This window comes from Megascapheus bottae, chromosome 18 (genome assembly GCF_031878675.1).
Source record: "Megascapheus bottae isolate mThoBot1 chromosome 18, mThoBot2.hap1, whole genome shotgun sequence".
NCBI classification, from domain to species: Eukaryota; Metazoa; Chordata; class Mammalia; order Rodentia; family Geomyidae; genus Megascapheus; species Megascapheus bottae.
In genome coordinates, this window is record NC_143526.1 from 14,091,335 (window position 1) to 14,107,580 (window position 16,246).

Here is a 16,246-nt window from a genome sequence, read left to right on the forward strand (position 1 = left end):
AGTTAAAGAGAAAAAAGGAAAGCAAGAAAGCAAGCAAGCAAGAAAGGCTGATGCTTTGTGTGGAAATGCCACCAGGAAGACCACACAGCACAGAAACCTTCAAACAAGACAAACAGGAATGTGTTCACCCCATAACCCATCTGCTCACCATACAGAAGGAAGCGCGCCTGGCTGAATATTCTACTTTCCAGATGGAGCAAGTAAGGCCATGATAAAAGTATCTGGTAGACAAATGATGACAATTGAGGCTTTGGAGATGAAGGGATGTGTGTTTGGGTTAGTGAAAATATATGAACTGACTTCAAATCATAAGACCAAATATGTTCGATGATTCTAAGAAACATATTAGGCATTAATAAAGAACCCTGCCCCCAGAGTTATAAATGTGTAAGCCAAGTTTTCTCTCAGATAGCTATGACAGATCAATTTTCTCACTCCTCAAACTCCATCCATGGTCCCTGGCTGGTAACACCCTTCATCAGATGCTACAGCTTTCAAGAATCTATCTGGTCTGTAGTAAGAACCCCACCCCACCCCCTGCCCCTGCCTTCTTTTTTCCCACAGTTTCCCATCAAGAAATGTGTACAATGAAGCTAGATTCATTTGTCTTCAGAAAATCCTCTTGCCTGGGAAGTTGCCTTGATGACATCAAAACCTGTAGCTAGTTGTGTGCACATGATGAGGGGATATTGAAAATGATTGATCTGTTTCCTTGGTTACTTCAGAAGGGGGCAGATGCTCCCAAGAACACACATGAGGGGACAAAAGCCCACAGATTCCCTATTCACTTAAGTCAATGACAGGGAAGTCTCCCCAGCCTTTCCTACAGACTCTATGTACCTGGTTTGGCTTGGAAATGTGGGCCAGGGTGGGTCGATGAAGATGCCAAGAGTATATGATGATCCAGGACACAGGAGCCCCAGAACTTCCCACAATCCACCCTAAGAGTTCCAGAAAAGCTCTTTCTCCTGGGGCTTCTGGGTAGGGACTATCTTATATGCTCTGGACAAAGTCTCCTTAAATTACAGAGCCAGCTTCTACTCCTGTACTGTTCCTCATGTTGCTAATGTGCCTGTTAGAGACAATTGTCGCATCATAACCCATGAGGAACAGGTAGGTACACAAGACTTTCCCTAAGCATTTGGTCATTAGATAATGCAGTTTGGTCAAAAAGAAACTACATTTAGGTGATGCTGGGGGAAAAAAAACAATAATTTGCTCCCATAATTTAAGATTACAAACCTGAATGCCTTTAGACTACCAGGTTCTCTTTGTTTTTTTTGTGATCAGATGAAATCAAGGTCATTGTACATTGTTAATTCAGTTGATTCTATTCCACTGGCACATTTTGCTACTTTGTGAACAGGAAAATCTACCATGGGTTTCTTTCTATAACTCAGCTTCCTCTTTGTTCTTTTCTAAATTCCATACCTTAAACCTTCTATTACTGAGCATTACAGCTTTCTCTGGCCATCAAAAACTTGCTACTTATCCTAGCTTCACAACAAGCTAACTGAATGACATGTCTTTCCCCATACACTAGGGTCTAGTTGCCAGAACATTCCTGTACAACACCAAAATATTGTAGATAGCAAGTTTTGCTCAGAGTAAGCCTGCCACAAGCTGGCTGGTACGTAATGAATCCTACATGTCATACCAAATGGCATTCCCAACAAAGAGGTTCTCCTGGCCTGTGAGAGGACCACCCTCTGGTGCCTCACTGCCTTTCATCCCCAGGCTTAGCAATCCTTCCCAGATATCTTACCACAGCTCAAGGATCCCACTGATGGCTGGTAGCAGAATTATCTCTGCTTGACAGATAAAGAAATTAAAGACTGTAGGAAGCCAAGTGGAGTCACTGAATAAAGTCATTGAACCTGCCTAACTCTTATTTGGAAACATATGGTACAGAAAGAATTCCTGCAATGCTATTTTCTGGGATTGTGCCTTTTTTGTGTGTGTGGGGGGGTTGTTTTTGTTTAACTCTGTTGAAGACTATGGAATTAAGTTCAAAAGAATACAAATTGTCAGCTGCTGGGAATAGGAGGCCAGGTTTTTAGCTCAGGTACTAACAGCAAAGCAAACAGGAATGCACCCTCCAGCATGCTTGGCACAGGCCTGCCTTGCAGCATCTTCCTGAGGTTATGCTGCCCCCCCCTGCAATTCTGTGCACCTGTGTCTCTGCAGGGGACTCTGAGGGGCCCCCAAGTGCTACTATGTGTATATATGGCCAGAGTCCAGCCATGCCCAGGTTTTCTGAAGAGTGCAAGCACCCCTGTCCATGGTGCTATGAAGAAGGAGGAGGGCAAGCCTGTATAGCCTTTGGCTGAATTCACCCTGGACAGACTTTTCCAGGGTGCTATTCTAGAGGGGCTCCAACTGCTTTAGGCCTCAGAAGGCAGAACCAGCAACATTAGCCCTGAAGAAAGGGGGTAAACCAATTGTCTTGCAACTTTTCTGACCACAGGCTCACTCTGGAGCCAAAGGAGAACAGAACATTCTTTTGCTTATTTGACCACATTTGTATAAAAATAGAGAAATGAGCACTGGCAAGAAGCAAACCCCTTGCTTCGTTGATTTCCTCTCTTAGCTCCTCCTTAGCTATGTTGCTGTTCCTGACTCCTCATCCACTCACCACCTTGTTGTGTCGTGGAGTGGGAATCTTGAGCCGCCTTCCACTGATCACCTCCCAGGGGGAGGGAAGCAACCTCAGCACATAGAGCAGCCTTTGCTTCCATGTAAAAAGGGGCATGCCTTTCAACTTGGCATTTTTATAATAGAATCCCTGGAGCTTCCTGTCCAGGCAAGCATGAAAAAGGACACCCTGGTTTGCTCCCCGTGGAAGCCCTACTTAGTAGAAATAAGTTGACCAAAATTTTATTCTACACCATTTAATCAGTCAACATCAACACATTCAATTTCCTTCAGCCTCACTTACTATAACATTCCCATAAATGACATTTAGGGTTTTTTTAATTCTAGAAAATATATCTTTGACCAACTGAAATGTTTTTCCAGGGGGCAAAGAAGCACAATTGTGCGTAACTGTTAGTTACATTTATGTTCCCAAAGGCAAACCTTAGGTGAATTCTTACTGTGTGTTATAAGCAAGAACACAGTGAATCCAGCATAGATGAGAGATCTCATTCCTGCAAAGACAGGTCTGGGTTTGTTGTGTGTGGCCTAACTTCATGCTTTTAAGAAAAAAAAAAACATTATTCCCACAGAGCATACATATTCTGGCCCATAGGATGTCTGGGGCATCATATGTGTATGTACCAGGCCTAGGCTTGAGCTCAGGGCTTGGTGCTGTCCCTGATCTTTTGTCCTCAATACTAGTGCTTTACTACTGGAGCTACTGCAGCTCCATTTCTTGCTTTTTGTTGGTTTATTCAGAAATAAGAGCCTCACAGACTTTCCTGCCCTGGCTGGCTTTGAGCCTCTATCCTTAACTCTCTGCTTTCTGAGTAGCTAGGGTTACATGCATGAGCCACTGGCACCTGACTAGGGGAGTCTCTTAATGTGTGGTGCAACTCAAATTGTGTAGTAAGGGAAGTTCTCACATCAGGTGGTATACAAGTGGGTCACACCTGTAAGCTTAGCTACTCAAGAAGCTGAAAGATAGCATCCAGCCAGGCCTTGAGTTCAAGCTCCAGTACTAGCACCAAAAACAATACAAAACAAAATAATGTCTATCACTGTTTCTGGGGTGTGGGGTATGGCTGGCAATTTGTTCTGGAGACAGGTTACCTGTGAATTGGTTTGCTCACCTTATTTTAAAATCATTCTTATGGTATTTTTTCCTAGACCCTAAAAAAATTAATTTACTTGAGAAATTGCTGCTGCCTTGAGCCTCAAATTGTAGGGGAGTGAAGGATTTGCTAAATCAAACTGGCCACTTGGTCCCCTTGGTGACCAGAATAGATTCTTTCTGTAAGAAATTTCTCCTTGGTTGTTGCTGAGTCTGTGAGATCGTTCCTTACAAAGGAAGGGAGGAATATTCAGTGTTCCAGCCAGCTGAGCCTTTGAGGAAATCTTCCCCTCCTCCCCTCAAAACCTCAGGCTAGAAATGTGAAAAACATTCTATATGTGTATCTAGGTATGTGTATTTGTGTATGTCCAGCATCTAACCAGAGCCTTGCCTCTACCATGCAGCGATTTCTCTCCAGTTCCCAAAATGATCTTTTGTCAATCCGTTCTTCCAAGTTGCTCATGTGCAGTCCAGGCTATCTTTACTATTTTTTCTCTTCACTGTGTAGATTTCTAGGATCTCTTTGGCAAGCAAATGTGGCTGGAAGATTTAGAAGACTTCAGGAAAGCAGCGGCAAAAATACGAATGGAATGAACAATTCTGTTTAGCCTAACTTCTGAATCAAATGGTTTAAAGACTGCAAAACAACACAAAATATTCACTGGTGAGCGTCAGAATTGTTCTTCAAAGAGCACATGACGGAAAACATTGTAATCACCTGCTATTAAATTTAATACCCCAAACAGATGGTGTCCCACTTTCCCCCCAAAAGAGATTGCTCACCTGACTGGGAACTTATGAACTTGTTTCAAAGCCTTTATCCTGAATCCAGCTGCTTAAGTTTCAAATATGAATTGGCTTGCTACCCTCCTTTTGAAAAATCTGATAGTTGGTCCTTGATGGGCAAAAACTAATTAATTTGAGGAGTTACTCTTATCCGGAACTGAAATTGTAAGGAAGTGAAGGATGTGCTAAATCAAAGTGTTCCTAGTATATCCTCTTGGTGAACAGGGTAGACTGTTCAGAAAGGAGAATCCAGGAGTTCGGGATCCTGTCTAAAACTCCACAGCTCTAATGATACGTAATGATTTTCTTTTTCTTAGTTAAAGCGGGGGGAGGGGGGGGGAGAATCTTCTAAAAATGCATAATTTGAAGGAACTCTTGTTGGAACCATGTGATGCACAAGTTAAGTCCACTCTACTTTGACTTTGAAAATATTTTATTTGAATAGTAAATATTTATACAGTTGAAACAGTTCTATTGAAGCTTTCTATAAATAGCTAACAATTAAGAAAATAATGTATGTAGAAAAGAGATTGCATTTAAAAGTAAGAGCTGTCAATTGTACAAGGACCTTGGGGCCCTCCAAGCAGAATAAAATGGTAGGTTGTCTGTAATTCCCTCGGATAGATATAAAAGTTAAAACTTTTAGCAGATCCCATTGGGGGGGAAAAAGGCTCTCTTCTAAAATGCACAGTGAAATGTCAAGTGAAGGGGGAAGGATCGCACCAAAACAAAGAATCTGCAATCAAATAATATCATAATCTTCATAATTAATATAAATAAATAAAGAATAAATAACAATTACTCATAAATCAACATATACATTTAAAGGGACCTCATTATAGTTCTACCTCACCACAGATGATCAAATCATAAAGTCATATGTGAAATATTGAGGCAGTTACTACAGCATCTTGTGAAAATTCCCTTCCCTCCCCCTTTCCAAAAAAAAAAAAAAAAAAGCCCAATCCCAACCAGACAACAGTTTCAAGGCATTTGTGGCTATACTAAAAACTCTTTAAGCAATTTGATTTGTTCACATACAAAAAGGTAAAGCCAGACTCCAGCAGTTCACAAGCCATAATAAAGCTAATCGTGTGGGAGGTTCAATTTACAGCCTGTGAAATATAAAGGCATTTTATTCCTCAAGATTCACTCAAAACAACCCGTACGCTACAGACAGAGCAGAGAGATTGGTAGGCGAAGAGCAAACCGCAATTCTAGACCATAAACACAGCGAAATACTAGCAAGAAAAACAGCTTCGCCTCGTGGGGGGGGGGGGGTTTCCAATCACGAGACAGACGGGTACAGCTTCTCTCCCTCGTACAGAAAGAGATGGACTCCTGTTGCGCCAGGGGCGGCGGTGTGGGGGGGGGAGACACAATGCAAAAAAAAAAAAAAAAAGGAACAGGGGTCCCAAAGGAGTCAAAGGAGAGGATGGGGTGACCATCACCCCACATAGAGAGAATCATAGACGACGCTTCCCCCCGGGGTGGGGGTACCCCTGGCGCCGGGACGCAGGATCTGGGAATGCAGGGCGCACTCTCTTTGTGGGGCTCCAAGCGAAGGCACAGTTCCGGGGCCGGGGCGGAGGGCGCGCTCTAGCAGGCCGGGCGCACCGGCACCTGCAGGAGGATCACCTGTCTGTTCTCCGACGGGTGGCACTTGTTGATGTGCCTGGTGAGGCCCGGCGAGCTGTAGAAGGTTGCCGGGCAGTACTTGCAGGGGAACACCTGCGCGGCGTGCAGCAGGCGCAGGTGGCGCTCCTGGGCGCCCTTACTGGGGAACGTCTCCCCGCACACTGGGCACAGGTGGCACTCGGGGGGCGCACTCAGGCCCAGCACGCCGGCCGCCTCGCCGTCGCCGGCCGCCTCCAGAGGCGCCTTGTCGTCTGGCCCCGCGTATAAGGCCAGTAGGTCCTCCGCCGGGGGCGCGGGAGGCGCGCCCTTGGCCTGAAGCGCCTGGTGATGTGCCAGCAGGTGCTTGCGCAGATAGGCCTGGCGGCGGAACTTCTTGGCGCAGTGATGACACTCGTAGAGCCCATCTTCGGAGCCCGACTCGGATACGCCTCCAGGGCTCGGCGTGTCCCGGTCGCTGCCGCCGCCGCCTCCACCACCGCTCACCTCGCGCGCCTCGGCCCTGGTGGCGGCTTCGGACTCCGGCGCGCGCGCGGCGGCGGGCGCGGGCCGCGGTTTGTGCCAGCGGCGGTGCGAGGCCAGGTTGGCCGGGCAGCTGAAGACCTTGGCGCACTCGGGGCAGCGGTACTCCACGCGCACGATGCGCGAGCACTTGTGCTGCGCCAGCGCGAACGGGTCGGCGTACTCCTCCTTGCACAGCTGGCAGATGAACTCGCCCAGCGGCCGCGCCGCGCCCCCCGCGCGGCCCCGCGGCGCCTCCACCGGCCCTTCCTTGATCTTGAGCCCCAGCACCGGCGACGTGGTCACCTCGTCCTCGAAGTGTAACTTGCGTATGGCCTTGGGTTTCTTGGCGCTCGGGGCCTTGGCTGCCTTGGCGGGCGGCTCCGAGACGACGGCGGCAGCCGGAGGCGCGGGCCGCTTGCCTGGGGGCCGCAGGGCGGCGGTGGGGGGCAGTGGGGGACCTCGAGCGGCCTCGGTGCCGGCCGAGAACGCGGTGCCCATCTTGAGCTCCGCAGGGGCAAAGAGCAGCGCGTCGCCGCCGCAGGTGCCGCCGCCGCCCGCGCCGTTGGCGCCGCTGCTGCCGCCGCCGCCCCCGGCAAGCAGCGCAGCGGGCGTGGGGAAAGACTCGGCCGACACGGGAGAGCCCAGGTTGAAGCTGCGCTCGAAGTACTTGTGCTTCTCATGCTCGCGGCTCACGGGCCGCGTGGGGCTGTAGAGCGGCGCGGGGTGCGCGGCCTCGGGGTTGCCGAAGTGCGCGGCCCGCGGGCCCGGCGGGGGCGGCGGCGGGCCGGGCGCGCAGGCGAGCGCGGCAGCGAGCGCCGCATGGGCGCGCTCCGTAGGCGGTGGCGGCGGCGGTGGCGGCGGTGGAGGTGGCGGCGGCGGTGGCAGCAGCAGCAGCGGCCCCGGCCCGGGGTTTGGCACCGGGGGCTCGGCGCGGGCGCCCCCACAGCCAGACGAGAGCAGCAGCGCGCGGTCAGCGTCCTCGCTACCGCGGACCCGGTAGGACACGGGCGTGGACTTCTTGCTGCGCTTCACCAGGAAGCCGCGGGGCATGTTGGCGCGGCGTGGAGGGCAAGGCACTGGCTGGGTCCCACCTCCGCGTTCAGCCCGGCGGCCCTTAATGCCTCCAGGCCATTGCCCAGTCTCAGCGGCTGCGGGAACTCGCGTGGCGCCGGAGACGGCTAGTCCGGCTGTGAGCCCTGCACGCGCGTCCCTGTCCCTGGGCCCGGGCGCCGCTCCCTTTTAACGGGGGGAGGGGGCCATTGTTCTCGCCTCCCGCTTCCCCCAGAACCAATCAGAACGTTCGCAGTTCCTCCGCCCGGTAGGGTGGGAGGGCGACCGAGCGGCTAAAAAAAAAAAAAAAGAGGGGGGGGCCGGGACTCGGGGGTCGCCCGGTAGGTGCGGCAGATGTACCTGAGGGCGCGGGGCCCCAGCGCGCCCCTCGGCCGCCCCGCCCGGCGCCGCCGCCCCGCCTGGCCCAGGCACACGCCCGGCCCCGCCTCCCTTCACGGTCTGCTGCTCCTCTATGGGGAGGCGCACGTGCCTGGGCTTTGTGTCTCTCCTCCGGGGGGCGCAGAGCCGCCAAATGGGCCCGTCCATCAGCGCGACAATGCACGCCCCCCTCCCGCGAGGGGATTACTCGCGGGTCGCGAGCAAAATAGCAACAAAGGAGAAGAATGGCCCCAAATATGTCAGGAGGGTTCAACCCGCGAGCCAGAGCGGAGGGGGAAGTTGTGCGCTCTAACGGGGTGGAGGCTGGCGGGGTGGGAGCGGCCCGGGGCCCGGGCCAAGGAGCCCGCGTGGAGTTGGGGAAAGAATGAGAAGGGATGTTAACTGTAAAGTCCCAGTGGCCACGATCCTGGCCCCGCACCTTGGGCCGAGTGGACCGCGGGACCCAGGGGTTCTTTCTGAGTGTGGGTAGACAGGGACTCCCTGGCTACAGCCCAGGCCGTGGTTTGTGAGCTCGGTTCGAAGGACGCAGGGTTCCTCTCCAGACTGAGGAACACTTGGCACAGCACTTTTTCCATCGCTGGGCGGACTGGGACTGGGAGTGGGACTGGGGGTGGAGGAGGATAGGCTGGGTTCCAAAAGGAACTTGGATTGCTGAACTTTATCATGACTGTTCCCGAAGTACCCCGAGCCCGGGGATTGGCATCCTTTGCCGGAGGCCCGGGCTTCTTGGTGCCTTCCAGGGCTGGGTTTATCCACGTGGAGTTGGCCGGACCTGCGGTCAGCGCAGTGCGTGCTCCCGGAATGAAGTTGGTTTGCGCCCTCCCCGCGCTGCCTCATGCATTTTCATTCCGAGTGGGCATTTTGTCTGCCGGTTGACATCAGATGCTAAATCAAGGGCTCCAATCAAGGCGCTGCAGAATAAAGGGGCCGCCTGTCTGGGCGCCCCCCCCCCAGCCATGCCCCCTTCACCTTTGTGAAGGAAATTAACCTCCAGCTATTGAGCAGCAGTCGCGGCCAATCTGGACGTAAGGGAGACGCGTGCTGCCGGCCGGGGGGAGGGGGGCAATCTGTCCTCCGACGCAGGCTGCGGCCTCGCCGGGCGCTCTCGGCCGCTCCCGTGCCACCGGAGAAAGACAACGGCGAGGACGCCCTCGCCCCGAGCTGCCCCTGTATGGGCCCAGACTCGGCAGTATTACCCTTGGGCCCATTCTCCTCCCAGCTCAGCACCTAGAAACAAAAGGTAGAGATTCCGTGGCCTCTCCAGAGGGGGCCAGGCAGAACCCCGCCTGAGTGGCCCTGATCATCCATCCACCCCCTGGAAGACAAAATAGCAAGGCCAGGAAAATGTCCTACGTTGTGAGAATTGTCACTTTACTGAGAGAGAAGGAAACATGTTTGTTTGGTTTTTTTTTTGGGGGGGGGGTGAAAAATCACACCAGATAGGCTTTGCTGAGTTTTGCTGATGCGTAATTCCACTGAAGGTATTTAATTGTCTCGGGTTTCCCCTCCGAAAAATACCCTGGCGTCGAAATTAACACAAGTTTTTCAGTGGAATCCCGTTGTTGGGATTAGTTATTAGCCAAACGGAATGATAGTTGAGGATTTTATGTGGTGATTTTTCTGTTGTTGTTCTTCTCACCCACACACTGAAAAGAGAAGAGAGCATATAACGGAACATTTTTTCATATATTTTTTATTGTAATTAATGGAAGGGTTACATGATGTTTGCCAGATAGATGGTGCATTAATTCCCATACATTGATACCCTTTCACATGTCTTGGTCCCCATTTCCCTCCCCCCACCCCTCTAACGGAACATATTTTTTTAAGACCTCATTTAAAAAGTAACAATAGTGAGTAATCCTAAAAAGAAGTTAAAATTATAAAATGTAAAAATTTACCAAAAAAGGTTCCATTTAGATAAGTTAACTGATGTTATTTTCTTGCTCTTTTTGAGTGCTTATTAGTACTGCTGATGAAATTAGAAGTGGGAAGGGATTCCGAGACAGCTTTGGCCAATTTTATTTTCTAATCAGGAATCCCATCTGGGTTGTGGAATAATGGGGGGGAGGGTGGCTCGGCGGGCGATCCCACAACTACAGTGGATATTTTGGTCGCGGGTACCCAACACTGCGCTTTCATCCAACAGATAACAGGGAGCGTTCTTCTCCAAGTGAATCCTTACACGATGACACTGGGAATTGTAAGGCGGGAGTGTGGCGGGGAGTGGGGGACAACTGCCAGTAACCGAAAGGAAACCCGGCTGGAAGGGATCCAACAGGGCTCTAAATTTAGTCAAACCTATCGAACACCACTGGTAACCTATCTGCTGAGATTCGATGGATTCGAGTCTTTTTCTCTGAGTCTTCACTGAGATCCGGACTCAGCTGCCTACAAGCCCACCTAAGTGGAAACTTGAAAGGTATCCGCGTTGGGAGCCGAGGGCGAATTAGGCTGCGCGCACGCACACACCAGCGACCTTCCAGCTGGCGCAGCAGCCGTACCCTGGGGTCGAGGATCTTTGCCGCCGTCGGCGTGGTTTTCTTGGAATCTGTGTGCCCTAGAGGAAGGGGACCTAGGGTCCTGGTATCTGTCTTTCCCTGGGAAGAGCAAAGCGCCAGCACAACCGAGCCCCCCACCTCCGGGGGGCCTGCCTTTAGGCACTGCCACTCCAAGCCAGGACGCCCAGGAGTGGGGCCAGGGAAATTCTGAGCTTACATGTGTAGGGTATGGGTGTCACTAAAGTATCCCAAACAAAATCGTGCTGTCCTCGAGCTTCAAGGCAGCCACTTCCTTCCCTGTGGGGTGTAGACCAGGGCTTTGAAGTGGGGAAAGAAAAAAAGAAATCGCGGGGCCTTTTTGCTTCTTGTCCTCGCAGACCCGGGGTTCTTCCTCCGCGGGCTGCGGGAGTGGAGGCCTCCTCCGCTCCACAGTCTTCTGTCCAGGGCGGAGGGGGTGCCAGGCTTGGCCTTCGTCACAGGCCGGGGCTTCGCCTCACCTCGAGTCCCAGCTCAGCGGAGCATCCAAGTTGAAGCTCCCGGGGAGTTTCTAGAAAGCGCGAGTCTTAGAAACAAGCGCGAGACGCCGGGAATCGCACCCCCAGGAACTCGGCTCCCGAGTGAATTGGACCTCACTGGACCAGACCCGGGCGCCAGCACGTCCAACCCCACACGTGCGGGGGGGGGGGAGGGCGGGGTTGGAGGCTTCAGGTACGGGGCGCGTGAGTCTGCCAGCTTCCCCTCTCCCGTTCGGCAGCAGACACCCCCCACCCCAAGCCTCTGGACTTGACACAAGCCCCCCTCCATCACCCCTGGACCCCCACAAAGAGATAACCCGACGGGGAAGTGCACGTCGCCGCCCGGGCGCGCGCAGCCACGTCCCGCAGGGAGCCGGGCGCTGCGGTGCTCGGTGCACGCCGGCTCCCGGCTTTGTGTTTGCAGGAATGAGGGGTTGTTGTGTGGGTCCCAGGGGCACGCGAGAGACACGCGCAGCCGCCCCGCCTGGCCACTCAGGCCTCCAGGCACCTTCCGGGGGCCCCCGCCGGCGGGCCCTCGCCTTTGTTCCCTACATTAGCATAAAGCTGCCATGGATCTCCCGTTTAAATAATTCCACACAAAGGGAGAGTGCATGAAAGAGAGCGAACGGGGGGGGGGGGATCCGAGGGGCCGCCAGGCTCAGGGAGGGACCCCCCGCTCAAGTATGTCCCTCCCCTCGAGTTTCAAGTGCCTCCTGGCAATCTGCTGCGCGCCCATTATGCGGCCCGGGGTGGACCGGGTGGCTGGCTGCCTTTTTTAAAATTTTTTTTGAGTGTGCCGTCGGGGCCACCCGGGCTCCTTGAAGTGCCTTCGGGGGCTGAGGTTTGGTTTTTTTTGTCTTGGGTGGGACTGTCCCAGCTACGGAGAGGGAAGGGGGGGGGGACGGGCGGCTGGATGGGCAGTGCTGGCAAACGCTGTCCGGAGCCAAGCCAGAATATGTGGGGAAGTGAGCCAGGGAATGGCGCGAAGAGCGCGGGGCAGCTCCGACCACACCGGCATCCCGTGGGCCGCATGCCCTGGCCCCGACTTGGGAAAGAAACCCACCACACGCGAGCGCAGGTGACCCGAGAGGCTGCGGCCTGCCCCTCCGCCCCTCTCCACCGAATGCACAAGTTGCCTGGGCCTGCGTCCCCCCTGCACTCCCCCCCCCCCCCACACACACAGAGTTGAGAACCGAACTCAGGACCTGGCACTTGCCAGCCAAGGGCTCTTCCACTGAGCCACATCCCCAACCCCATGCGCCTTCTAACACTCCTCTTCCCAAACCTCCATCTTGATCCCCCTGCTTCTCCTCTGCGGGTCTTGCTCCCTCCCTGTGTGTGGGGAGAGACCCCCTTCTCTCTGCCCCCTTTTCTCTTTCCTCTTTCTCCCTTTCCATCTTTCTCTCCTTGCCCTCCCTTCCAGTCCCTCTGCCCTCTCTCCTCCTTCCCCTTCCCTTCCCACTCCAGTCTTCTCCCAGTTTCTTCATCTCCATCTCCTGCTTCTCTCTCCCAACTATCTTCCCCACTCCCCCTCCTCCTCATCCTCACGGCCTCCCCCCTCCAGCGCCTCCCCCCTTCCCACAGGCCAATGTGTGTTATTTTATTTGTCTAGAGAGAGCCTATTTGTTCAGTGATGTGTGGCCTCCTGGTCGCCTGCTTTAATGGGGGACGGGGAGGCTCGGTTTCTGTGAGCATTAGCATACAGCTGCCGGGCTCCGAGCCCCGTCCCTGCGCTTACTTTATCCGCCCTTATCATCGTGTCTCTCAACCAGAAAACAATCAACAGCTCCTCGCACTCCTCGACTTTCCAGCCCCTCTCCTGCGTTCCTGGCTAACACTGGCTTACCCAAGAGCTTTTCTCTCTCTCCCCCTCTTCCTCTCTCCTCCTCCTCTCCACCTCTACTCTCCCCCCTCTTCCTCTTTCCTTTTTTCCTCTCTCCCCCTCTCTCCTCTTCCTCTCTCCCCCTTTTCTCCTATTGATTGGTTATTTTTGCATTGCCTCTTCTTCCCTCTTATATTGTCTCTTCTTATAATAATGCTATAAGAAGCCATTCTAGGGGAAGGAGGTAGCCATAGTTTTTATTTAAAATCTGGTATCTGTCAGGATATCATTAGAAGCACCAATGATGCATTGTATGTAATTTGGGGGAATTGAACTTGGTAAAATTGTTTTCATGGCACACATTTTGCTTAAAATGATGCAACTTCAACATCAAGATCAAAATGACCCTAGCTCAACAGCAAATATTAAAATACACAAGGATCTGGAGACTTCTTCACCTATCCCTCATACAGCTAGAGAAGTCCAAATATTAGTCTTTTTAAAAGCTCTTTCATTTGTGAAGGCTGTCTCACCAGCAGCTTTATTCTCCTACAGCTCTTAAAATAATCAATTTCAAGCGATGACTGGTCTCTTGAATTATTCTTGCTAGGAAAATTCTTCAGTTCTAAAGCTCTGAAGTCCACACATACATGCCACAACTGCTAGGTTCAGGAAATTATTTAGCATCGATGATAAAATTTCCTAGATTAAGTAAATTTCCTAAGAATGGAACAAACATTTAATAATGTCATCGGACAGATAGACTTTGTAAGTGGAATTATGTGCTAGCAATTTTTAAAATGCTACAGGCTTATGAAAGCCCAAGGCTTCTTTTTAAAAGAGGCAGCAGTGGAAAACTGTTACTAGTAAATTTATGCATGATTTGGGGGTTGACATTGTCATTTGGGGTCACTTGTGTGTGCCTAGAGCCTTTGTCATGGTAATACTTGGCCCAGAAGTCATAACTGTTGATCCTTTGGCTGAAGTTCTTCTGGTAGCCCTCATCTCAGCCTCCCCGGGGCTTGTCATAGGAACTCCATTTGCTGATGAGTTTGACCCAGATTGTCTCCGGAAATGGATGAGAGTTAGGTGGGTTCAGCTGAGGGGTTCAGCTCCCAGACTTTGAAATGCCTGTTGGTTTTGAGTTCTGAGGCAGGGGCCACAAGCAACTGTTCCCCATTTCAATGACCGTTTGTAGTACCATATGGCCTAAACTGGGCTGGCCTCCCTATGGGTATCCATGTACAAAAAAATACCACCCCCTATATTTGTATACTACATGCATGTGAAGGAATTAAAGCATTTATTGATTGTTTTTAATCTGCCTTGGCATAATCAGAATCCGGTGTTCTGGGACCATGTTGTTTTTGTTTTGGTAGTTCTGAGTAATCCTGTAGTTTTGCAACATTTGTGTGTGTCAGCTTCTAAAATGCCACCTTTGACTTTCAATAGCTTGGTAATCTGTATGTGTCTACTTTGGCAAAATAATAATGCAGATGCCAGTGGTTCAAGACTAATCTTGGCTACTCAAGAGAGTAAGATCTGAGGTTTGCAGTTTAAAACCAGCCTGGGCAGGAAAGTCAGTGAGTCTCCTATCTCTGGTTAGTAAAAAGCCAGAAGCGGAGCTGTGGCTCAAGAGTAAAGGGCTAGTCTTCAGCCAAAAAAGGCTAAGGGAAACCAGGGTGTCAGTGGCTCACACATGTAATCCTAGGTACTCAGGAGGCTTAGACCTGAGGAGTTGGGTTCAAAGCCAGCCCAGAGATTCTGTGAGATTCTTATCTCTAATTAATCACCAGAAAACCAGAAGTGGTGCTGTGGCTCAGGTGGCAGAGCACTATTCTTGAGCTGAAGAGCTCAGGGATAGTTCCTAGGCCCAGAGTTCAACCCCTTGCCCTCCTCCCCCCCAAAAAACCCACTAAGGGACAGTGCTCAAGCCGAAGCCCTGAGTTTAACACACACACACACACACTTTAGCATTGATTTTTTTTTTTAACAGTGTAATTCGAAATTGTGTTCATGGGAACCAATTTTAAAGTCGGCTTAAATTTGTCAAAAAGTTGTGTCACACTATAAAGAGACCTCAAAGTACATGTATACAATCTAAGGTGCTGCTCCTGAAGCCATGTGATTTTTAGGGAATAACTACTTACGAGAGAAGATTTCTGAGCTACAATATAGGTGACAGGTACCAGGCCACTCCCTTACCACCAAGAAAAGCGACATTGTTCAGGATTTTAAAAAAAGGTCTTAGATTAATTTCCCACTATTATTTTCAATCCAGAACTCTATGTATGAGTTCCTGATTTCCAGTCTGTTTTTATGCTCATGATTGGTACAGTAATAAATATAGAATCTGAGATATTCATCTCTTTGGTTTCAAAAGGTCATGCAATTTTTTTCCACCTAATCAGTTTTTCTGATGTTCAGCTACAGATTTCATTTCTTATCATCTGTTTACTAATTTTCCATTCTGGGTATACAATTTATTCTTTTTAGTCATCCACAGGTATTATTGAGCAAATACCAGGAGGACTATCAAAATTGGCCTTAGAACATCCCAGGAAATAAAAAAAAGGATCACACGGTAAAAAAAACAACTTTTATACAGTAGGATCTCATTTTATTACTAAAGGGGATTATTATACACAGGAACAAGCCTGGTATTTATAAAGTTCCCTGCCCCAGAGTAGAGACGTACAGCTGAGCACCACCTACTGGGGCCAGAGGAAACTACAAGCCTAAATAGAGGCAGATAGGAAACATCAAAACCAAGTTGTCGTTTGATTGTGAAGCCAGACTTAGGAGAACTTTGCGATTTCTACAGAACACTTCCAGTAACTAAATGTATAAACACAAAAAAGTGAACACCATGGCCACACTAAATGATTCCTGGCCACGCATACATAGGCAAGTGGTAGTAATTGTAGTGCAGATAGTCTAAGATGCTCTTCTCCACCAGGCTTTTGTAGATGGATTCCTCGAAAACTCTTTTGAGGTAAGTCCTGGGCTTCTCAACCAGGCTTATTTCCTCATCTTCTATCTTATAGGCCAGCTGCTCCATGGAAGGGAGGTCTTCCTCCTGTGAATACAGTAAGGCCAGAGTGAGAACCTACTTGTACTTTATACTACAATCAACAGGGCAGCCTTGCTAAAGTAAAACAAAACAGTGTTCAGCTCCTCAAGGTAAGCTTTTTTTTTTTTTTAAAAAAAAGCTTTTTAGATATTATTTTCTAAGTTGTGGTACAATATACATCATGAAATTTCTTTAACATTTTCCGTGTGT

The 16,246-nt window shown here is 50.6% G+C and overlaps 2 protein-coding genes across 4 annotated transcripts in view; both read right to left on the bottom strand.

Annotated features, from left to right (window-relative positions):
- Positions 1 to 5,971: 5,971 nt before the first annotated feature.
- Insm1 (INSM transcriptional repressor 1) lies at positions 5,972 to 7,726 on the bottom strand. The gene has a single exon (XM_090352774.1). The coding sequence runs from the start codon at positions 7,724 to 7,726 to the stop codon at positions 6,137 to 6,139; it is 1,590 nt and encodes a 529-aa protein (XP_090208900.1). The 3' UTR covers positions 5,972 to 6,136.
- A 7,817-nt stretch (positions 7,727 to 15,543) lies between these two features.
- Cfap61 (cilia and flagella associated protein 61) overlaps positions 15,544 to 16,246 on the bottom strand; it is a 242,416-nt gene continuing 241,713 nt past the window's right edge. For all 3 annotated transcript variants that reach the window (XM_090351924.1, XM_090351925.1, XM_090351926.1), the window contains one exon: positions 15,544 to 16,042. In XM_090351924.1, the coding sequence (XP_090208050.1) occupies positions 15,842 to 16,042 (201 nt within the window). In that variant the 3' untranslated portion in view covers positions 15,544 to 15,841. The remainder of the gene's footprint in view (positions 16,043 to 16,246) is intronic.